The 24,889-nt window shown below is 42.6% G+C and overlaps 1 protein-coding gene across 5 annotated transcripts in view; it reads right to left on the reverse strand.

Annotated features, from left to right (window-relative positions):
- DENND2B (DENN domain containing 2B) overlaps positions 1-24,889 on the reverse strand; it is a 299,081-nt gene that overhangs the window by 91,105 nt on the left and 183,087 nt on the right. The window contains exons 2-3 of one of the 5 annotated variants that reach the window (XM_019476697.2): positions 18,381-19,598; positions 13,659-13,795 (exon numbers count right to left, since the gene is read on the reverse strand). The exons of 3 other annotated variants lie outside the window; for them this stretch is intronic. In XM_019476697.2, coding sequence (XP_019332242.1) covers positions 13,659-13,795; positions 18,381-19,598 — 1,355 coding nt within the window. The remainder of the gene's footprint in view (positions 1-13,658; positions 13,796-18,380; positions 19,599-24,889) is intronic. One more of the 5 variants, XM_019476698.2, reaches the window with a different exon arrangement.

Here is a 24,889-nt window from a genome sequence, read left to right on the forward strand (position 1 = left end):
GCCTTGTGGCTGCTCACCGCTACCACGGAGGGCAGCCCAGAGGCGGTGGTGATGGAGCTGCATGGCAGCCTGGTGCAGTAGGCACTCTGGGTGGCTGCAACAAAAACTGCTTGGCAGCAGGAGGGAGATGGGCCACTTTTCCCCCCTGCACTGAATGACAGTTTCTGCCTTGCACCCTGTGGCACCACTGAAAGGATTCCAAGCCACCACAGGGACCCACACCACCTGAGAATCACTAATCTAAAGTTAAAAATGGTAAGGGAGAACTTTAGAATTGGAAGGCTAACTAACTGGATGGCTTTTGCACTAATAAAAACAATATCTATTGCACATAAATACCATTATTTGTAAATCTGGGATTTAAAAAAAATTCCACAGCTCTTGTTCTTGTTACAACGATTATTGTAATGAATCAGCTTTGCAAAATGACCTTTTACTTACTCACGGTTAAATGGGCTGCAATAAAATTCCTTTTAAACCCAGGATTCAAGTGTGGGTGAATGAGGCATTTCAGAATGGATTAACAGACTTTAGAAATACTCAAATAAATTAGACAGTGGTTAAACATACAGTTTCCTGTAAAAATGAATGCTATTACATTAGTTTGTATGATGTCCAAAGCCCTGATCAGAAAAAAAAATCCATCTTTTTCCCACGATCCATAATAATGTGGAATGATCCATGCCTAATTAAATCCAAAAAGAGGACACTGCTACATTTACCTGCAATATTAAGGATAGAAACAAGAAGTCCAAGCTGAGTAGAAGAAAAAGGTGGCATGGTACTACCCAAATGACAAAGCCTAGGGCCAAATACTCTGGTATAAGCTTTCTACTGAAAAGGAGTTCAAGCCAAATTCTTCTTTGGTGTTAACAGAGAAATCACTGGAACTACTCTAGAGAAGAACTGGATTTCTCAATAGATCCGGGGCAAACTTTTTCAGATGAACTCATTATTCACCCAGAAAAATGCAGTTTCATGCAACATGCTCCTGGCTCAGGGAAGAAAAATAAATGAAAAAACAAAAGTCTATTTCAATATTTTGGCTTGAAATGATGTTTTGAAATATAAGCTGCCTAAAATATAATCTGAGATTTTTAAAACCTAAAATAAAAAGTCTAAAAATGAAACGTTTCAGTTGATTTGGAACATTTATTTTTCACTGAGAAAATGGGGGAAAGTGTTTGGGCTCTACCTGAAATAAATGTTTCCTTCAATTTTTCAGTTCAGGCAGCAAACCAAAACAAACAAAAAATATTAGCACAGCCTTACCTCTGTGTATGTGGAGAGAGAGACAGAAACAGAGAGAGGGACGTTATAAAGCAAATAACTGCTTTATAACATGTATGGAGCCATTAGTAGTTGAATTGCAAATTTGCTTCCTTCCATGCTATCCACAAGGGACAGCTTATGGACTAAAAAGTCACAGCTCTCTAAGGGCTCAAAGGGGATAGATAGATAGATAGATAGATAGATTCTATCAATCCCATTTTTAACCCTTAGAGAACTATAACTTTTTAGTCCATAAGCTCTCGCTTGTGGATAGCATGGAAGGAAGCAAATTTGCAATTAAACTACTAATGGCTCCATATATGTTACAAAGCAGTTATTTGAATGGGATGAGGAATGGGAAGACCTGGAAAGAAACTGGCCCGCCCCCCTTTACAAATCACAGGAGAAGCAGAGAGTGAAGCCTGTAGACAATTAATGTTGTCTGAGCCAGTATCAGTTGCCACTCCACTCTGTGGAACTCCCCTCCACTGGGGCACAGAATTCAGAGCTGGCAGCCAACAAAAATAGGGTCCTGTTCTATAGCTCCAATTGCAGGACAGCAGTGCTGCTGTGGAGAGAAGAAAAAGGGATCCCTTCCTGCAGCTGGGCTCACTCCAAGGCTCTATAAACGTGATCTTTCAGCCTGGGCCCCATCCCACGCCATGTTCCCACTGGTCCTCCGGACTAAACAGAGCGTTCCAAGCCTGCAGCTACAGCTCAACTCTAGAGTTGTATAGGATTTTGTGTAAAAGGGGTATACACTAGGGCTGTGTGAAGCTTAGGCCCTTGATTCAATTCGGCACGGATTTGGCCCGATTTGGTGGCTGAATCTCCGAATCCGAATTGAATCGGAACCCTCCGAATCAATTCAGAGATTCGGAAAGGTTCGGAGATTCAGAAAGGTTCGGAGATTCAGACATAGAGACAGCTTTAAATTTTTTTCTACATACCTCTAGGTTAGCAGGGCCTCATGAGTGCTGCGATGCTGGGGCGTATGGAGCATCCCACAGAAGCGTGGGGGGTTCTCCAGCACTCTGAGCAGCAGACCCAGAAGTGGACCAGAAGCACTTCCAGTCTACTTCTGGATTTGCCAGGGAGCATGCTGGGGGGGGCCCCCCACACCCACCCAGCTCAGTGACTGGTGCCTCCTGGATTGGGGTGGGGAGGAGGGACACCCGGGGTCCCCCTATGGCCGATCACCAAGCCAGAGGGGCGGGGGGAATCGAATCATCATCGTATCTTCAGATTTGGATTAGGGCAAATTGAATCAGGGACAGTGATCCGAATCAATGAATTGAATCACTGTCCCTGATATGGGCTGAATCCAAATCAGAATCAAATAGGGCCCATTTCACACACCCCTAGTGTACACCTGCATTCTGAGCTGCTGCTGCTTTTTTGCTTTTTCCCTTTGCCATTCCTTATGGTAGAGTGAAAAGTTGCCTTTTACGGTGGCCTCTACCCCACACCAAAAGCAGAAATCCTCTACTCTATGGGACCTTCCCCTGTTTCTCTGGAGCTAATCCAAGTACCCCGATGATGATTGGGAAGACGATAGTTATGTCAGCAGGACCGAATCGGATGCTTTGTCTGTATACTGTCACACTGACTCTTATAAATCTGGAAAAGCCTCTAAAACCACAGTGACAACTTGTAGATCAGCTTATTTTCCAAGTCCTGTTTTTTCTTTTCCTCAAGTTTTTTAGACAGAATTGCATTTACTGTACCGTGCAGGGTGGTCTGTGTGTGCCCAATGCAGGCCAGAGTAAAAAAATCTGTTGGTTCATAAATATCTAGTCACAGTGAATTAGGAGAGCGAAACTGGTGGGAATTTGCTCTCCCTACTTTCTCTGTGGAGATGTAAGAACACAGAATTGCAACACTAGCCTGCTCTCTGCATGTCCTTTCATAGCATCTGATGAAGTGAGCTCTTGGTCACGAAAGCTCATGCATCTCTGATAGTTAGTCTATACTGTGTGTCTCTATCTTGCCTGTATTAGTAACAGGAAAACAAGCATGTATTAGAAACAGAAGAACAACCATAGCTGATAAAACTATAAATGCACTGGCCAAGAAAATAGTCATCCACCTAATACAAAGGCAAAATAATTTGAACAAACAAAACTGGGTACCAAATGTTATAAACCAGATAATATTTATATGCCAGGTTCTGCTCTCAGTTTAACTCCATTGCCATCGTTAGAGTCTAGGATAGGTCAGATTGGAATTAGGCTCCTTTATTGTGCATTTTCCTCATCTGCAGAACTGGCTGTTATAAATCTAGAGCATGGCTGATAATACCCTTTAAAACAAACTGTAGTGTGGAAGCTATAGCTGTAATGACAGGCTCCACAAAGACATCTGGGTGCAGGACAGTTTAAAAAAATCACAAGTTATCTCAATGTAGCAAAAACTCAACAGTCTGATTAGAATCAGACAGCCACAATAGTCTTTTGGCCCTGCTTTGACAGGCACATATGGAGTCTGTTTTATATAATGTGCTCTGGCCACTATTATCGTGAATTGTCTATTATTAAAATTGCGACAATTTCGTTTTCCAAGAGCTCCCATGCTTTCTAGAACACTAGCGGAAGCTATGTGTGCATGGGGGAGGGAGGAATTCTGCATTCCCCTTGCAGACCTGACCCCATCTTTATTTTCATTCTGTACCAAGTGTTGTTGTTTCTTGAACTGACAAGCCATCTTGACATTGACTGGCAGGCATGTAATCCAAAACCACAGGTGTCACTCGATTGAAGATACTAGCACAGCCTCATAGGAGGTATAATTTGCAGAGAATCCTAGATTCTCCCAGGTTTGACAATGTGGCCTAGCATGAGCTGACAACATGATGGATAACAACAATACGTAATAATGGGATTTTATTGGAAATATCAAGCACTGTTTCCATTTACTTCATGTTCTGCAGGCTTATGTACAACTACAAGTTAGACACCTACTTCACACACATGCGCACACACAAACATGCGCGTGCACACGCACACACACGCATGTGCACACACACACACACACACACACACACACAGAGGTGAGGGCTCTTTTATCTAAACTAGAAAGCTGTAACTGGTAAACGTTCTGTGACTGAGTACATTTCCACTCAGCTGCTTCTACTGATGCACTGTGGGTACGTCTACAAGTGCATTTAAGCCTGACTAAATCTAATGTGCATTAAGCTAATGCCTATTAAGCAATTTTTGGCAGGTGTGTCTACATGTGCAGAGACTTGGGACTAAAATTTGTGCAAAGTCCCTGCAGCCCTGCCATGTGCCCCTAGTGGCTGGCAAGACCCAGCACTAAAGTTAGTGCCGGGTGTCTACTCATGCATTAATGCGCTTTAACTAATCCTGCCTAAATCTGATACCTGCATTTGTAGGTATCAAATTTAGGCACGATTAATCTCATTTTGCCATTTTAATGCCCATTAGGGGCGTGCACATGTAGACGTGCGCCCATAACATGCATTAAATTAGGCTAATGTGCATTAAGGCATCTTGTGTAGATGCACCCTGTGTCCACACAGCATTAAGTGTATTAAACTAAGGGTAGGCACCCCTGTGTCCTCTGTGTTGCCTTTCAAAGATGTTACATTGTGGGAAGCTGTCATTGCACATTAAGGAGATGGGAACATTTGACTCCACACCCCCATATAAACCCATTACCAACTGCTCACTTTGTGACACTCACTCCAGAGAGTAACTGAAAGATTTGGCTGCCATGGCCCTGAACAGATGGTCCTACTCACTCTGAAAAGTGCTGTATTTAGAAAAGAACAGCCTGCTCTTGGCCAATTTTGCAGGGACCAGCTTGGCATTTTCTGCCTGGCAAGTGTGAGGGCCAACTGAAGCTGTGAGCATGAGATTTACAGGGACATCATCGTCCTGAAAAATAGTCTAAAAAATCCCATCCCTGTCCCTCTTGCCCAGAAAAGAAAAAAAAACAACAAAACAAAACAGTTAACTCCACTTGTTCTGGTATCCTTCTGCCCATTTTGTGGTTTTATAATATTTTTTTTTACTCTCCTCTGCTACCGAAAGACCCACACATATATTAGGAGGGGAAACTGACTGACTACAAGACAAAAGAAACTGTAAAATTAACTCTACCCAAAACATAGTAAACAGCATAGAGTAACAAAAAGATTTAAAAAATGAGAAGATTTTGGTTTCCCTTATCTATTTCAGTTCTAGTCAGATACTTCTGACAGACTGCTTACTATCCTTAAGATGTCATGTGTCAGAGCTGATTTGAGTTAGTGCCTCGACACAGTGGAACTTTCTAGCACAAGGCACGGTAAGGCAGGGGAAGTCTTGGCATGGTGAAGAGTTCCGGCGTGGATAGAGTTCCCGCCAATAAAATGCAGATTTGCATAATGTGATTGGCTGATGTTAAATTATTCCCACGTGGCAGCTGGCAATTGGCTCGCTAGCCGTATAAAAGGTTGGGGGCGTTTCCGCCCTAGTTGGAGAACTCCGCGATTCCCCCTGGAGTGGAACTCCGGCAGCTTGATCCCCTGCCAACGACTCCCCGTCAGCAAAGCCTTGCGACGTATCCTCCGTGTTGCATGCCCGTGTTAGACCCGAGCTACCCGGTCTACAAGAGCTCCTCGATTACCGATTAGAAAATAGAATTGTTGCAACTACAATTGCCTGCGCTGTATACGACTCTACAGTGTAAGTAAAGCTACCTCTGTTTTCCAATTGATACGTGTCTCGTTTATGCTTAATTCCGCTCCGGTGACAGAGAGTACCCATCTGCCCGTCATGGGATCGCAGCCGCACCCCAGCTAGCGTTCCCGAGGACTCCTGATCCTCGATCCCCCTTCGGCCCCCACATCATGTACATCCACAAACATCACAGTCAAGAACACCCACTTGTCCAAAGAGTTTTGAAACCTAAAGGACCTGATTATGAGTGGTCCTTGAACTTTTGTGGAAAGCAGGAGGGCACATACACAACCTTCCTCCCGCTTCACTCTCTTCGCAAAGCACAGCCACCAGCTTAGTCCTAGCAATTCCATTGTGCTGCAAACTCTTTTCCACTTTAACTCTAGGAGTGTCCTCTTCCTTTGGAGATGGCAGTAATTCTGCAGCCATCACAGTAAACAAAGTGGTTGTCAGCAACTTCTACTCAGAGGTGCACAGTTCTTATCTTTGTCTTCTTCTCCTGCTTTCCCCCTTTCTTAGAAGGCAAGATTTCCTACAAAACGAACCTTTTATATAAAGCCAGTCTACAAAAAAGCCCATTCACATATAATTCAGCTGACTGGGAACTTCACAGACTCCAGGAAAGTACTTTGACTGGCCTCATAAATTATTTCTGAACACATGCCATATAAATGATACAGTAGATGAGCCTGAACTGAAATCCTGGCCCTGGACATCACTGCTCTTTGGAGAAGTTTGGATACAGATCAGGAATTTGTGATCTCTCCAGTCTCCCTCATAGGCCAAAGGAGAACTCTGGATGTGAAAGGTGGTAGAAATCAAGAGGTCAGATCTGATTTTAGAGCCAAGCTTCCAAGCTAGTTTTCAGCTTAGTAAAGTACAAGGCCAAAATCCCATATCCAAATCCCTCCACTCTCTAAGGAAGTAGTATCCAGATCTAGACCTGAACTTCACAGCCGAAGCCCACTTTATTTCTATGTTGTCTTAAGCAGGTGACACTACTGAGTAGGGTGATTTTAACACACACTGGGTGCATCTACACGTGATGCTACATCACTGTAGCAACAAGTTAGCTACATAGCATCAGCGGGCAAAAACCATGACACCATAGCTATGTCACCACAGAAATGCACTCTCTCATTATAGTGCATTGCTATGGCAGTGTAAAGTCTAAAAATAACAATGTGCCGATGGCACGGCGCAGTACTTTTGGAAGTACTAAATGACAGCGCAGTAACAACAGCACCATCAGGGCACCCACTGAAAAGACCCACTTGGATTATTAAGTAACCATTCAGAGCTAAGGAGTTCAAGTCCTAATTGATAAACATTAAGTAACATCAGTTTCTGCACAACATGACAGCTGGATCCAAATGGCTCATGTAAGAGCCTCTTAAATATACAGTTCCCAATTCTACTGACTGTCCCTCCACTCATCCTCCTTTCTGTCTCACTTGCCATTCTTTAATATCAGGTCTAGCTAGTGACCTTGGCAGCATTTCAGTTGAAGTTCCTCCTCTACTGCATCAAGTTCCATGAGGACTCTTCCTTTGTGTGGACGGTTGTTGGAACCAATCCCCCGTGCCTAGCCAGTCTACAATACTGAACTTACTTGAATCTGAAAGGAAGGTTTCTTTTCCATTCAACATAGGAGAAAAAAGTCCCTTATCTTGCATTTGAGTACAATGTGGGGGAAGGGGGCAGGCAGTTGCTCTGGCTCTGGACAGAACCCGAATTCTGGGTCTGCTATCTGCCCCCTGCAGCCTGTCCTCCCTGCATGCACCCCTCTGCCTCCTCCATACCACTATGTCTACCCCCCTTGGTTGCTGCTTACCCTCCATTGCATCCCTGTTCTGGCTCTAGGTCCAGCCCCACTCCACCCCAGGGAATGACGCATGTGGTGGCTCGGGCCCCCACCCAGCCACACAGCAGCAGCAGCAATGGTCATGGTAGCAGCTCCGGCCCTAACTCTAGCTCTGACCCAGTCCTGTCCAGACCAGGGCCGTAGCTGCCACCACCACAACCACTGCTGCCTTGCCATGCAAGGCCCAAAGCCACCATGTGCTTTATTCCCTGGGCTAGAGTGGGGCTGGGGCCAAGACAAAGGGTAAGCAACAATGGAGACAGGGTGGCCTGGAGAGGAGAGAGGAGAGGCCAAGTGAAGACGGGGCAAGTGGTGGGGGAGGACAGGCAGCAGGAGGTGAGAGAGAGGAAGGGGAGGGTATCAGGTCATTTTACCCCCCTCTGCTGCCTGCCCCACTGCCACTAATGGTGGTGGGGCAGATGAATTTATAAATTTTCCATTCCTAGAATCTAGTAAGTAGAGGGTCACCTTAAATTCAAAGTTGTCTTGGATTCAGGTAAATACAGTATATTTTAAAACTGAAAATTTATCTAGAGTTTATGAACAAAGCCATTTTGCTGACCATTCCAACTGTGAGAGTAAATAAGACAAACCTGGTCTGGTAGTCTAAGTTAAGGGCTGGGAGCCAGGCACAAAGGACTTTTAACTCAAGATTTGACACTAACTCCTTTTACTCATCACTAAACTTCTACACATTACTTATGACATGACCCAAAACATTTAACTAAGATCATGGATCTTGATAAGGTCAGAAACTCAGATATTACATCTAGCAGTTACCACTGTTATCTAATCTGACCTCCTCCATCACCCCAGCCACCAAATTTTACACAGCAGGTCCTACAGTGGAAGGATACTGCTGTATAAATGAACACTACTGGGCCCAATAAACGTAAGGATAGCTAGAATACATCTTTTAGAGAGACACCCAGAAGGACTCCAAGGATGAAGAATTTACCTGCATACTCCCTTATACCAGTTACAGTAGGTCACATGTGAAATCTATTTGAATCATACCCATTAAAGATAGACATGTAGTAAATGAGCAAAATTTTAATGCAAGTTGACAAGCTAAATGACAACTACCTCTGTCACATGAGCAAGGCCTCTTTGTACCCCTATGTGACTGAAATAAATCCCATCTTACCCAAACATTCAGTAAGGGGCAACACCTGTTAGAACAATCTGATACATATAACAGGGCTACATGTTTAAAAGGTCTCCATGGTTTCATAAATAGCAGACAAACAAAAAACCACTGGGCTTCTAATACCAGGATCACTATTAATAAATCTCAGGGGAGAAAGCAGTATTATAAGCAAGCTTATTCTGTTCAGAACACCTCCCCCCACCCCTTTGTTAAACAAGGGAGGACCACCTGCTCAAGTAAAGGAGCATAGTCCCACCTAGACAAGGCAACTGCTGGTGTCCCCATTAACATTTGAAAATTTCCACACTAAGATGCAGAAAGTACACAGCCCAATTTAACACTGACTTTTCTACACTTGATTTAGTCTCATGTTAGAGAAAATCTCCAGTTACATCCCTGTGTCCAGCACACCAACAGTTCAGAAGGTAAGAAAAGTTTCAAAGCATGAACAAATTCTTAGGCTTTATGTAAAATCAGAATATGGGACATAATCTAATTTTCTCACTCTTATCCAAGCCACTCCATGGCAATAACGTCATCTTCCAAAGGCCGGATAGTAAGGTGAAAGGTGATTTAGAGATGCTATAGATAAGATCATGACAAAACTACTTCATTGAACTTTGGGGGAGGTACTGAAGAAAAATGAAAACATATGACAAAAACATAGCTGTCTACAAAAGTAGCAGAAGCAACATTTTCAGACAACTCTTGTTGCTGCAATAGTTTTCCCAATTAATACCAAGCCAAGCATGAAAGCTTTCTCCAACTGGATTCATAAAGCCATAGCAATTTTGGTCTAATTAAAGACTCCTTCTAAACTACAAGCAGCAAAATGATGCAAAACTGTACTTTGTCTGTCACATCCCACCAAGTTCTGATGGAGAAAATAAATGAAGCATGTGTGGTTCCACTCACATGAAATACAGCTCTAATTAATAGCAGTAATACATGCCCTTTTGTAGAATATTTTATTTCTCAGCCCAGAAAGAGACCTGACAGTAATACCAACACATTTAATCTGTGACAAGTTATGGAACTGAACAAAAGCTTCTGTCTTGCAACTTTGTTACTTTAGCTGAACTTCAAATTGCCAACTATATTAAAAAATATATTTTAACGCTTTTTTAACACTCTGAGAATAGCCAACAATAAATCATTACTCCTGAGTCCCCTGCCTCAAATATAAGGAGAAACTCTAGGTGGGAAAGAAAGACCAGAAGGAAGTACGAAGTAAAAGAGTATTAAGAGAAGGAAGGTTACTTAGTGAGGAATCACTACCGATGACAATGAATACAAATGGTCCTCAAATACTAAGAGATAACATTTTGAACCCTTAGCCTGGCTATTACTAAAGAGTTCAATATCACACACAGTGCTCATAAACATGTTTATAATGTATGGGAAATTTCTAGGAGAGCCTTTTATCTGATAATTAATTCTCTACCAAAGGTAACAAACCTCTACAGTGATCATCCATTTTCCACTGAAGGGACAGACTCTTTCTGCCAAAGTCTCATAATACAAATGCTTATAGTAGACAGCAGAGCATACAAGAATTTGAATGTGTGTGTCTGGAGAGAGGGTTCAGCTAGAATGAGGGAACAAATAGATTTGGGGTGGATACACAGTGTGGATTTTTTTTAGGATTGCCCAAAATTTTGCAACCTTTTTCTCAAAACAGGAAATTTTATGGCAATGCCTGAGATTACCCTGATTGGGCATTTTACACATTTATCAGCATTATTAATAATCATTTTAAGGGGAAAAAAGATCTTTATTTATTGCTGCAGCATGGTCAGTCAAGTGACCAGTGAGGGTTTGGGTAATTCAGGCAGTTACCTATGATACTTTCATTTCTGTGTCACATATTCACCTAAAAGTCCACATCAGTTGAGAAAGTAATCTCTTTCTTTGATTTGACACTCATAGCTACAGAAATGCACACTTGCATACACCTGGCTTCATGACTACAACTTATGATGGCAAGCACAAAAGTACTCTTTAAATATCTAGGCATAAAGCTACCAGTTATGTATCATCAAGTAAACTAAACTAACAGATTTTCTTTAAATCCTCTGATTAAACTGATTTGCTTTGGCTTTGTTCTATTATATCTGTCGGCTAATATATCTAATTATATTCATTAAATATTCATCCCACACAGCTTATCTTGAATGAAACCCTTTGGAACACAGACTGTCAGAAAGAAGTGGAAAACAATGAAGTTCTCTCTTTATCCACAAATCAGAAATGCTGCAGACTCTGCCCAATGCCTTGCCAAAATACCCAAATGCCTATCTGCATGGAGCAGGTTTACCTGCAGGGAACAAGTTAATAGTTCTCAGGTTGTAGATGAGTCTATTATTCTATTTTACTGGACCCTTAGTTAAAAGGCACATTCTTGCAATGCTGAGCATTTTGTTTTGATTTTAGAATGTAAAAACACAGTCAAAATGGGAAAATGAGGGTTGCAATCTAACATCTGGCAGCATGTTGACAATCCTGGTGCAGTGGTGTATAATGCAATGCCTAATATGGTTTCCCCATGTTGACTGCACAGAGATCTGTCAACTTAATATAGGTCTGTGTTCCTTGACTGGGGGAACGGGAAAGCAAAGCCAAGCAGCTCTAAGATGCAAAGGGGCAAATTCTGCTTTCAGGCGTGTGTACATGTAAATATGTGAGACATTCATTGCAGACACTGGGAACTGACCATCCAAGGTAAAATTTGAGCAAAAGCATGAACAAAGAGACATTATTATAGCCATAAGGTTGTCTAAGTGTCTCCATATCAATCAAGTTCTTTATTGTACTTTGATATAATTAAACTAAATAGTGGGGGAAGAAAACTAACAGTTTCTTCCAAGAAAGGCAATCAAATCAGGACCATTACCAAAAAAACCCACACATTACTAATTGGCAATAATATTGGCACCTGCAGTAGAAAGGCTATAGAATGAAAAGTCCAAAAAACTAAACCTCACTCCCACTTCTAGTGGTGGTCTGTCTGGAAGGGTGGGTGTTGAAATACATTGGTTTTCTCTGCAAGGATCTGGATGGGCTCATGGTTTTCCAAGGCCAGCATCTCCTGCCAACATGTGCCACTTGAGCAGGAGTTACTCAGTGCACTTCAGCTAACAGACATACTTGAAACTCCAGGGAGTCAAAGGGAGCTGTTTCTCAACAGCAGGCCCAAACCAACAGGACACTCAAAAGTAGCCAGGGGAAGTCTTACACTGATCAACACTTAAAGATTTATCTCTTGCCAAAATATTCCCTAAACAGCTGATTAGAGAATCATGATGCAATCTAAAAAAGAGAAAAGCAGGTGGCAAAACTAGGGAAGAAGGAGGAATGCAAATGGGTCTCTCTGGATGGGTCCTGCTAGACCCGTGGTCTCCAACCTGTTTAAGCAGAAGATCATCTTTGGAATTTAAAAGCAACCCAAGATCTACCATGCACCATCGACACCCCTACTCACCCCCCCAGCAGGTGAGTCTGTGGGGAGGCAAGGGGTGGCAGATAGAGGCAGAGGGAAAAAAAATATTTGGGGGTGTGCCTCCCCAGCAGGTAAGTCTCACCCAACCAGGGCCCCACTCAACTTACCCCTGCTCCTGCCTCTATGGCACGGTCCCTCACCAGGGAAGCCTCAAACTAGCCCCTGCCCCTTCCCCTAAGATCTACCACAAGAGGCTCTGAAATCTACTGGTGGATCGAGATCCACTGGTTGGTGACCACTGTGCTAGACACTGCACACCTTGAATTTCCACAGGCTTCAGTGGGAATTGATAGTGTTCAGCCCCCTTGCTGGGTGGAGTCTCATATCTCTGCCCATCATCAAGATGCTACAGTAAGAGGTCCAGGACAGTGCTTTTTTTTTTTGGGGGGGGGGGGGGGGGGGGGGGCTGTCCTTGCCCTAGTCATATGTTCATTGGATACATGAGAGGGGTGCACTTTCTTTAACAAAAATGTAAAAACAAACCAAAAAAAACCCCAAACACAAATGCTGCTGACCCATATGGAAAATATGTGCAGATAATTGTCCAAGTTCCAATTATTGCAACAATCCTTTTGATAGGCATATGTTAAAAGTATGTATGGAAAGGCTGTGCATTTTCTTCAAGGGCAGAGAAAATCTGCTTTTGTTATGTGGCTTAATCAAGACAATGCTTTGCATTCCTGATGGCTCTGTAGGCACAGGAAGATGAAATTCTCTTTAACAAATCAATCCTCAGCTGAAAGCACTGCTCAGGACCATTGCTTTGTGGCAACTGACCCACAGATCTTTCAGAGCACAGTCTGACCAGTCTGCTCCTGGAAGAGCAGTCCAGCTGTTTGAGAGTCCTGAAAACTCTGCATCTTTTTTTCCCTTTATATTTTAAGCCCATGGCTGCAAGCCCAGGCCTTGGAAAAGAATAATTTAATCCATGAAAAGCATGATGATGGCCGACCAAACAATCTGTTTCCAATAAGACCACTCAATGAGGTCTGAAGGAATTGAGACCTCCTGCATGCAGACTGAATAATGTGTTTGCTCTGACGCATCAGCCCATTTACCCCCCATTCCATTTCTCCTTACTGGCTGCAGCTAAAAGTTTTTGCTCAGGGCATGTGTTCAACAATGCACTGTTTAACCACAATTGCTCAATATCAAGTAGATAGTTCATGTGCTGCAACAGGTCCTTACCTACGATGTCTTCATAGGCATTCTCTTCTAAAGTGCTCTTGGATCCAAATTTATGCTGGGTCTCAGTACCATTCTCAGTTGGGGAGGGAGGGTACAAGGACTGCAGACTGGAAGCGTCCTCAAACTCAAAGGATTTTCTAGAGTTTAAAACAATGCAGTAAAGTAATTAGTGACAAGACTACAACAGCTTATGGAGCTGGCTGCTTACTGAGTACTGACATGACTGAAAATTCATGAGCTATGCTTTAAGGATAAGACTATGCAGTAGGCATGAGCCAAGGTTGGGGTGGGGCTGTGGCAAGGGTTATGGCACATAGCTTCCCAGTCCAAGGAACAGTATCAGGTAGAAACTGCGTAAAATTTCTCCTCTGCTTCTGCATGGCCAGCAGGTAATAAGTTGCTACTGGTCTCTTCCAACAGGAGATAGCAATGCCTCACAGTACAGCTCTGCCATGCTGGCTGGTAAAACGAAGGCTCTTTCCACTTTTCATCCTCTGCAACTCAGTTCAAGGGTGAGTTTCTTACTTCCCATTATGTCCTTACATGACCACTAGTTCAGGACATCCTGCAGACCTAAGTGAATTGTGCTGTTTCATAATAAAAAGAAGAGTTCCACTTAATTATATACCAAACTATCTATCTGAGCTCTATATGCTGCCTTTAGCCTCACAACCCCCACTGAAATAGGGTAGTGCTATCATCTCTACCGAGCAGATTGAGATCCATATCTTCTGAGTCCCAAACTAGCACCTTAACTGCTGAGTCACCCTCCAGCTTCACCCAGGACAAAAGAGGATGACTGAAGTGCCATTTGCAATATCTTTAAAAATACTGTGATGCGTTTGAGCCATTTTGAAAAAGAAAATCAAGTGCTTCAGCAAAGACATGGATCATTATAAAAAAAATTCTGTCACCGTTTTCCAGGTGACAATGGTGAGATTTGGATTTAAGATTAAAACGGTAACACCTACAGTTAAGGGAATAACAGTTGGAAGAGGCAGCTGTTGTGATGGCTTGTCCCAGGTCTGTACAACAACAGGAAGACTGAAGTCTGCTTTACATGCTCAGAGATGTCTTCAGTGTGAATAAATTAGCCCTTCCAATCCTCCTATACAGCTACAGAATTATCATCATCCTCATTTTACAGGTAGGGGAACTGACACTGAGAAGCTGTGTGACTTGCCTGAGGCCACAAAATAAGGCAGTTGCAGAGCTATGGTCACAGCCTGGCTTGTACTTCACCCTCTGGAAAATCTTACCATTTATTGTCAAGGCAAAAAAAAGTGTTCTCCTGGAAGATTTTTCTTCACCAGATGCACTAGCAAACTGAGGGACACGCTGATGCAGCCTATTAATTCCAGCAGAAATGCCAAGGGGCAATGGAGTATAGCTGCTGCACACCCTCCCGGTTGCCAATCAGCCACTGGTGCCCCCCCCCCCAGTATTAGGAGGCACCAGTCACCCATGTACAATAGGAAGGTATAACAAAGCTGCACCCCAGCCACTACGTACCCAAGGAACTGTTCTCAACAGTCACAGCAGAGCCATTCTGCTCCCCTGCTGCTCTAGAGAGAGGTGACTTCTGGCAGCCTTTCTAGAAACTCTCCCATTCACCCCAGGTTAGCGCTGCTGGCCAGAGTGCTGGTGGGGCAGCATCTAGGCTGGGTCCACTCCCTTCTCCTCTCTGACTTGTTCAGGAAGGCAGTCTAGATGCACAGGTCTTATTCTCTGAGGATTTGTCTACATGGCAGTGACTGCAGCTCAAGGCACCTAAACTAACTATACTAATTATCTCAGGGACAGCCAGAACAGCAAGGAGGTCATCATGAGCTAATAGTCCATGTTTTTACCTGTCTTCTTGTGAGGGCTGTGCAGCCTACACTGAGTAACATGCTGCCATGGCTACATTACTAACAGCATCATGCTAGCAGCTAGCCGAGGTAGGTCTCCATGAGTGGCTGTCATTCCTATGTAGACACAAGCTCACTGTAGAATACTTCCCACCCTGGCACAAAGTTACATACAGTTCATCCATCTGGGCTTATCCTTGGGAACTGCTAGTATATTGCAAGTGCTCAAGGACTGAAATCTGTATCTATCCTTCCCAAAGTCTAAGAACATTCAAATCCATGACACCAGGGCAGTACCATGGTGACAGGAATCCACCATGAGTTTCAGATCTGAACTCTTTAACTCAGTCATCAATGCTGCAGTCTAGAGGCTTAGCATTAGTTTTTACAACTGTCTGAGAACTTAAAGATGCAGTGAGATTTCCAAAAGCAATTGATCAGCTTAGAACAGTGGTTTTCAATCTGTGGTCTGTGAACCTCTGGAGGTCCAGAGACTATATCTAAGGGGTCCAAGAAAAATGACTATGATCAATCAAAACTATGTAAATACCCGGTTACAATTCAAAGCAGTCCACACCTCCATTCAAAATTTTTTAGGGATCCGCAAATGAAAAAAGACTGAAAACCACTGGCTTACACACTTAACTCCTATTGATTTCAACTCCATCTTGCAACATGGTGTCATTATCTTGCAACACTGTGGCCCAGGTAAGATATCACCCCACATTCTTCCCACAGGGACCATCCAAATAGCATCACACCTCTCTCCTGCTGTGGTTCAGGAACTACTTTTCTATTCTTCCTATGAAAGAGTTTCTAATCTGAGGCATGGGAACATGATGTTCCATTAATTCAGATGCTGGGAGGTGTTGCTTTCTGCTAGAGGGCCTACATCCTATGGATACTGTATGAATCCATCCTCTGGCAGATAAGCATGGAAGACTGCAAACTGGTCTCGAGAAAGGATTCATAAGAGTCATTAAAAATCAGAATGAGAAATAACTTTTAAACAAAATGTTAAAAGAGTACAGCACTAAAGTTCCCATGACATTCAAGTAAGTGTAAAGCAACACAGATGCTTGCCCTGACACATCCTGCTAGAATAAAAATTATATTTGTTTTCAGTTACGAGGACAACTCAGGGATGACTTTATGTTTAAAGGATTTACAAATACAGGTATTCTTAATTCCATTAAAAGATAAGAAATAGAATAACAGAGCTGTCAAGGTCCAGCTAGTATAATGGATTTTACCCCATCTTCAGGTGCATGTTCAGTATTTGACTCTGATCACTTGAACAGAGACTAGAGATCTGATTCATTGCTTCCTTATGCCAGTGTAAACCAAGAAGAGCAACTCCCCAAAATTAGCGTAGTTACACCAGTGCAAGTAAGACGAGAATCAGGCTTAAGAGAGTTTACCTGATGTGTGGGAGTCATCTAGTGGTTGTTACCATTCTCTAAGTTATACATGGACACCCTAATTATTAATGATTATTTTCAGTTTTTAAATGCAAGCTGTTATTTACATCTGAACAAAGTGATTTATTCCTTGGACTCTGTGCATTCCCAGTGCTGAACTGTGCAAACTGGGTACAATTTTCTTTCGAATTCAGCTAGAGGGACAACCAACCCTTAGTTATGAACATATTGTTCCCCAAGATTACAGTCAGGGTTCAAAGATGCATACAGCCAAGTACAGTTTGGGTTTGTACACTTCCTCTCACTCTTTCTTTGAGAAACATATTCACTATGTAACCATCACTTGATCCAGCTCAGAAACAGGTTGTTCTTGGAACTACAGCTATAGGACCTCTCAGATCAGCCCAGTCCTCCCTTCCTCCTGCCCCATTATATTTTAGGTCAGGTTGTGCTGACACGCACTTATAAGTCAAGTCAGTATCTAGTCCCGGATACTGGATTTATGGAGTTCATTAAAAAAACAACTGCATAGCGGTCACTTGTAAAACTCACTAAGAGTGTGTACATGTGTTCCATAGCCACAGACATCCAAGTATGTCCAAAAATAGTACTTCAAATGCTTATGAACAATTACCCCTTCATTTTCCAAGTACAGTTTTAGTCTTACAATTCCCATTGAAGTCAATGCAAGTCACACAGCTAAAAAGGTTCCAACTAGGCAAAATTCTGGATAAAAACTTTAAAAAGACCATATTCATCACTGGTTTCATAGACACATATGGAACACATTCTGCAATAAATCGGGTTTTTCTAAGAATTAAACATTATTACCAATTACCACTACTTTGGACAACAATTCCAAGTAAATATAAAATACTGACAATATCCCACTTAACTGGCATGTTCACTGTAGCCTTGTACAGGCATTCAATTTTTCCTAGAAGGATCACTGCTTTCTCCTAGGAGAGTGAATGTCTGTACACACTGTGTGTTTGTGACCCTTAGAAGCAAATTACACCCCCTACTGATGTATTTTTAGATTAACACATTCATTCAAATACTGACATTAATACAATGGTAATGGTTGCTAACAAGATTTGGGGGGATAATAACATTATACTTCATTAAAGATTTCAAGTGAGGCACTTGCACCAAACGACACAGATGACCTTCCATAGGCACAAAGCTGCATCACCCTACAGACTTCTCCAGGAAATCCAGTTTCCTAACAGGAGAATTCTAACTGCATCCAAATCTGTGACAAAACAAAGTGGTGTAATAGGCTGGCATCCAATCAGAGCACTCTAGAGAGAAGCCACAAACTTCATAAGATTTTTGTGCATTTTTCAGATCAAAGATATTGCCTTAGAAGGAAAAAATGCTGAGATGCACAAATGAGTCTCCCTTCATTCATTTAAAGATCACATTCAATGCATTCCCCTTGATTTTACCTATTTTGCAATTTTCTGTGAAAGCGGGAGTCTTTCTTCTGTCGTCTAATCATGGGGGGCGCAGGGGTGGTGGGGAGTGGGGGAGGAGCAGCGGGCATCGGAGAAGGAGGTAGACCATTGCTTGGTTTATTCTTGTGGTTCTTGTCAGCTTCATATTCAAAGGTGCGTTTGGGTTTGGGGACAGGGTTCACTGCTGTGTTAGCTGGGCTTTCAAGAAGCAGCTTTGGGCTAACTGAATTTGCAATAACCCCTTGTTTCGGTTTGCTACTTTTTTCAGTTTCAGCAGGTGTTTCTGGATCACTCCCAAAACTTACATTCCCTCCTTTGCTATCACTCAGATTCTCACTCAAAGCCTCAACCATTCCCAGAGCCACAGACTTTTTCCTCCCTTTCTCAACAGTATAGCAGCTACTTGGCAACTGAGGGAGACCCCTGCCAGGCTGTTCTTTTAATGCCTGTTCAATCTTCTGTATTCTGTTTAGCACAGCAGAAGTCTCTTTCCTGGCAGGTCCTTTGAGGAAAGCATTGGAAGAAGGCTCACTCCTGCTTGGCCTCTTTTCAAACCTATGAAAGGAATCTCTCTCTGGGAGATCTTCCTCCTCGGTTTCGGGGTAGGAACACTCAGAAAATGTTCTGCTCATTCTTCGGAACCCTTTAAAGTCAAAAGTCTTCTCGCTACAAGGAGAAGGCAACATACTAGGGCAGCTCTCACTACCAGACCTTTCTCCAACATCCCTCTTGTCCACACACGTGCTCATTCTGGGAGAAGGCTCTTTGCGACATTCCCATTCTGTGATCTTCTGCCTGATGTCCAAGGCCTGTGAGCGGACACTAGTCCTGCTGAGAGAGAGATTTCGCAAGTTGGTAGCAGTGCCCAAGGAGAGAGTGCTTCGGGTGAGCTGACGGCTCCCTATTACATCCCCATCCTGAGCCTCCTTGGGGGTCTCTTTCTGGTCCTCAGCCTTGAACACAGACAGCCTTTTATCCAATGAGCCAATGGTGACAGCCTTGAGAGGGTGACTTGGAGGGCTGGCATCCAAAGGGGTTGTGGAGGTGCCTTTCAGTGTAGATTCCCGGCTGCTCCAGTCCTTGAGGTGCGGCCTGGAACTGGAGACCGTGGTGGGTCTGTTGGATCGGCAGGAGTCCTCACTATCACTGAGGGGGTAGGCTGGACTTCTTGGTGGGGACAAAAGAGGTGGTGGAGAGCCTGACTGACACCTGGAAGCAGAAAGAAAATAAAAATGAGCTCCCTGGAAACAACTACAGGTATTAGCTAAATCTCCTCTCTACACCCAAACAGGTCTATGTATGCACATCATGCAACCACCAAGTAACATCATTAAAGGGCAACTAAATTCTATCCAAATCACAGAGTTATGAAGAACTGCATTTTGCAAGGAGCTGGCACAGCATTCTAGAAGTCCAGACCTTCCCTTTTTGCCCAGAATTCACCAATTTTTCCTCAGTCTGAGAGTAGCTAAATGACTGATCAAGTACTGCCTTAAAAGCATCTACTAAAGACACAGAGAGAGAACCTCAGCACAGCTCCACTGGCATCTGAAAGACTGAAGACAGAACAATAAAGAAGATGATTCCCACTAAAGGAAGAATCAGGAAAGCTCACACAAGGAAAAATTTAGTCCTTGGATACAGTGAGCAAACTAATTAAAAGATATGTAAGATTTATTAACTCAGAAATTTCCAGTAATTATCACTGTGGGTAACTGTGACTCGTCACAATGTATTTTTAAGTTTGCACATATGTATATACAAAATCAAATTAAAATGGCAAAGGAAAGACCCATTTTATCTTTCGACTTTATACCATGGCCAACAGATGGAATTTTATAACCTTTATCAAGAAGAATGAAAATAAATTTATTTTTGAAAGCATACCACGCACTAAAAAAATAAGCTATTTTTCCCCCACTTACATCCTGAAAGGTATGAACTATCCAAAAAGCTCTCAACAATTCCCTTAATAAATTTTCAAGATCCTAAAAGACTATTTTTGCCATGGTTTGCAGAATGAACCATTGTTACTACCCTGTTATATTTTATGGTGCATTTGCAAATTGCGACAAAAAGTTTTTGAAACAAAGAACACTAAGTGACACACTAATCAGTGACACACCAGCAATATGAAAATTAAGCCAAAACCATGTCAAAAACAGGTTTGTAAGTCTCCTGGCACAAAACACATACATAAAACACAGCAACACATTAATCACAGCTACTTTAACATTCTGCCCTAGCAACCTTTACTATCCTAAATAGTAACCAAAGAGGAGGAAAGACCAAACATACCTCCTTGGTTCTGAAGCAGACTTTATGTTGCATGCAGAATAAGGACAAGTTTAATGTAACCTGTCCCCTACATATAACATCCATGTGGAAGAATGATTCCTAAGGACTTGATTTTCCTGTGTTCTCTATACCATTAACATGCAGCCAGTAATTTCAAGGCCGGATTCTAAATCTGACACACTAAGCAGGAAATCTAGAGTACTGAAGCAATTACTGCAGAGATTAATTTGAAACATGAGATTCTTACTCCTCCAAACCATTCCAGTGAATCAGAACAAAAACAAATAGTTACATCTCATCCCGGTTCCCCTGAATTTATGATACTTTGTAAACAAAAGTCCACAGTACAATAAAAGCTCAGGTCAGATAACAGCAACTATCAAATTATCACAAAAGGCAACTTATCTCTTTCAGAGTCCTTTGGGTGATCAAATCTCTTTTGCATAGGTGGTGCAGCATACTCTGACTAGATGAATTTTTATTTGCTTCTTCTGCATTTTGAAAAATTAATGTGTTCTCCAAAGGGAAATACAGGCCTTGAGCCAAAAGGTAATTGCAAATCATTGGTTAGTGGCTGTTTATGTTCAGTGAGACTTTATCTTCATTTCATGATAGAAAGGGAAGCATCAGGATATAAACATATACATTTTGAATTCTAAAAAGGTCATTGCCCTGCTTAATCTATACAGTTTCAGACAGATCTTTGTAGATAAGAAATCCCAGATGGTCAAGGGCAACACAGTAATAGCAGGTATATTGTGAGAGCTGAATGCATAATGAAATATTCCACACAGTACTTGTTGTCCACCAACCCTTTCAGCCACTGTAGCTCTTCCTTCTCAGACCTCAAGGTAATGCACGTTTCTGAATCTTAGTTTTCCCACTTCTGGTTCTCCTCAGTTTAATACTGTAAAGTCATACTATTTATGTGATCCTTAGTACTGACTCTTCTTGTTGGAGCTTGAAAATCCTCCAGTTCTTCAGAAAGACCATTTCACCCTGCAGCACTGCTACTCAGACGCGTGTCTGAATGCAGCAAGAACTCCTGGGAACGAATTAAGTCATTCTCGTATACATGCCACAGTCTCATCACTGCAGATTTAAGGCATGTGTTAGCTTTGTACCTTACCAGGATTCAGTGCAAATGATGGATATGCCCTGCAAAGTATTCCTTTAGAAGTCACACACAGAGAAAAAATTCAGATTTTTTCCTTTGAATTATCTTTCTTCTTGAGCATGGGAAAACAGTCTTCCAAATTAAAGGGGTGCATTTCAATTAGATGAAAGTGTCAAATCCCAAGACAAACCATATCCACAGTAGTAGGCATCAGCTGAAGAGCTATTGAGGTTAAGTTAGCAGTTAGATACAGAAAGCAGAGAGATCATTCCAGCAATCCTCGTCTGCCTCTGTTCTTCGTTTTTAAGGGAAACAGTTGAATTGTCGCCTTAACCATGTTGCTTTCTGGTGGTTAAAAGGACACTCATGAAATCTCCTCTTCCCTTTAACTGCACAATATGCAGCTCATTTCCCCTATGATGATTATTTAATGCTTATATTGTGGTACCACTTGGCCAACCACACCAGTATCCCATTAGGCAAAGCTCTATGGAAACTATAATAAATGACAACCCTGACACAAATAGCATATGAATCTGATAGACCTGAACATTAGTTCTAACAATATGTGGAATTTTTGATAAGCTGGCTAGAAGAAGTTATTACTACCAGTACACAGAGTTATCATGTATTATATAGTTTGTTAACCTCCTATTTCAGTCATTTGACTGGTTATGTTCCATACGAAAACAAAAGGACTTAACATTACTACCACTATAAAATGAGAATGTTCCTGAGAAGTGGGAATTACTTACATTAGCTTAATTTTGCAGCTGGGAAAAATCAGGCAGAGTTCCCATTATCAGAGAGAAACACCCCGAGTTTCTGGTTCCTAATCCTATACTCCAACCACTAAAATAAACTTCTCTGCCTGGCTGGCACTGACTGTTTCATACAGTGCATAATAATCATATTTGTAAATATTAATTAGTGCTTTTCAGGAGCTTTCAGCTTCTGTTCTAGTTATACTTTGTTTTTATATTGCATCTTCTTAATTAAAATACAAGAAATAAATGTCAGGTTTGGATAACTAGTCACATAAAATATCTAGGTATTGGAGGAGTTCTTTCCTCCTAGTGCACTTATTGGCTTGACACCATTGTACAATTTTCTAGCATTTTGTTCTGAATGAACACTTCTCCTGTTTTCATTCACAATAGGTGCGTGTTACTGCCAGGAATATTCCCTTATCAGTTTACACATAGAAGAACATCTCTTCAATTAATTCTCAGGGCAAGGTTTATTGAATTAGCCAAAGAAAGCATTATTTGCATGCTTTGCATATGCCGCACAAGTTTCTCCAGAAAATATATGCACATGCTGAAACAAGTATTAGTTATTTTTTTAAAATAACAAAGTTTTCGGTAAATTATCTGCTGTTAGGGTTTGATGTTTCTCCCATTGAAGTCCATGGCAAAGCTCCCACTGGCTGCCAGGGTGCAGGGTCAGGCCTGCAGAAGAAAAGGCATTTTTACACATACAGCTAAGCAGTTGTAATATAACAACAGGTTGGCAGTTATCTTCTAAAGATCTCCAGCAAGAAAGTGCTCTCTCAGGACTTTTACAAAGCTAAGAAATAGAGATAAATTAAACAATGACTGACAGGAAAGCACAAAGGTGCAGGAGAACCAGATAGACAGTATGATGCTTTACACAAGGCAAAGCCCTTGATTTCAGTATCACTCATCAAACAAAGCATAACTATGGAAATCCATGGTAGTACATCATCACACTTACTAAAGATATTTTAGAATAAGGCTCCATGAATACAAGCTATAATATACACAACCCAAATAATTCAGGGGGTTTGTTTACACTTCAGCACAGAGCTGAAGCTTCAGGGTTTTTTTTTAAAAAGTAGGGGCAGAACCTCATCTGGTGACATCAGTGAAATTATATGAAGTCACATCATCTGAGAAAGAATATGGAGCACTAACTTCACCATTTAAAATGCCTTATTTCTTTTTATTGTGGTATAGAACTGGGCAATTGTGGTATATATTATGGTATAGAACTATGGCAATTATTTCAGGTGGAGGGTTGCTTAACAAGGTTTGGTGAGCTTTCGAGGGCCTCATGGGTAGCCCCACCCCTTGACAGTTGCCCCAACCCTTGGTCATCATCTTGGGACCAGAAGTCCCACCCCTGACCTTTACCACCATAAGTTTCTCCCCTTGTCCCCCAGAAATACTCCTTTTGGGAGGGGGGTTGCCATCTTAGAACCAGAAAAAGAACAAATCATACACTAAAAGTCAAACACCTACTATAACATATTTTAATTTTATTACAAAAAGCATTTTTATTATATTTGTGCTTGCATGGTGTATATAAAGGTGATTGCATAATAACTCAAAAATAAATTCTTAGTCCTGTATATTGTGGGGGGGGGGGGGTGTCATTAGGGGCCTGTGTTTATGGTGGGGGTGTGGGGAGGTTTGTGGTGGGGTGTGGCTGTGTGGGGGGGGATGTGGGGGTGTGGCATTTGTAGGGTGAGGGGGGGATGGAGGGAACCCCCCCGCAACATTCCCCGCACTGCGCAGCACCAAGCAGGGGTGCTCAGGGCACTTGGCTCTGGCCAGCACTGCACATCGTGGCCATCTCTATTGTTGGCACTCCCCCACCATTCACATGCAGCCCCCGCACTCACATGGCACAGGAGAGAAGTCCCATGCACTGGAGCCAGCTGCTTTCCCTGCCCCGTCCTGGAAAGGCAGCCAGCTCCAGCGTGTGGGCCTTCCCTCCCGTGCCATGTGAGAGTGTGGGGCCTGAGTGTGTGCGACAGGGAGTGCTGGTGACAGATGGCCTGGTGGGGGCTGCGCTCCTCGCCATAATGCGCAGCGCTGGCCAGAGCTGAGCACCACTGGGCACCAGCACCGGACACCAGCACCCTGAGCACCCCGTCTGCTGCTGTTTTTGCCACTGCCACCACCTGCAGGGCTACACACCATGGAGGCAGTGTGAGGGAATCACCACAGACCCCCACCCTCCCTTACACCTATGAGCTGCCCACCCAAGCTCCACACTTCCACTACCCCTGATCATGGGCTCCGCATTGCCGCCAGCATCACTGCTTCCCTACCTGCTG

Source organism: Alligator mississippiensis, chromosome 2 (genome assembly GCF_030867095.1).
Source record: "Alligator mississippiensis isolate rAllMis1 chromosome 2, rAllMis1, whole genome shotgun sequence".
In the NCBI taxonomy this organism is placed as follows: domain Eukaryota; kingdom Metazoa; phylum Chordata; order Crocodylia; family Alligatoridae; genus Alligator; species Alligator mississippiensis.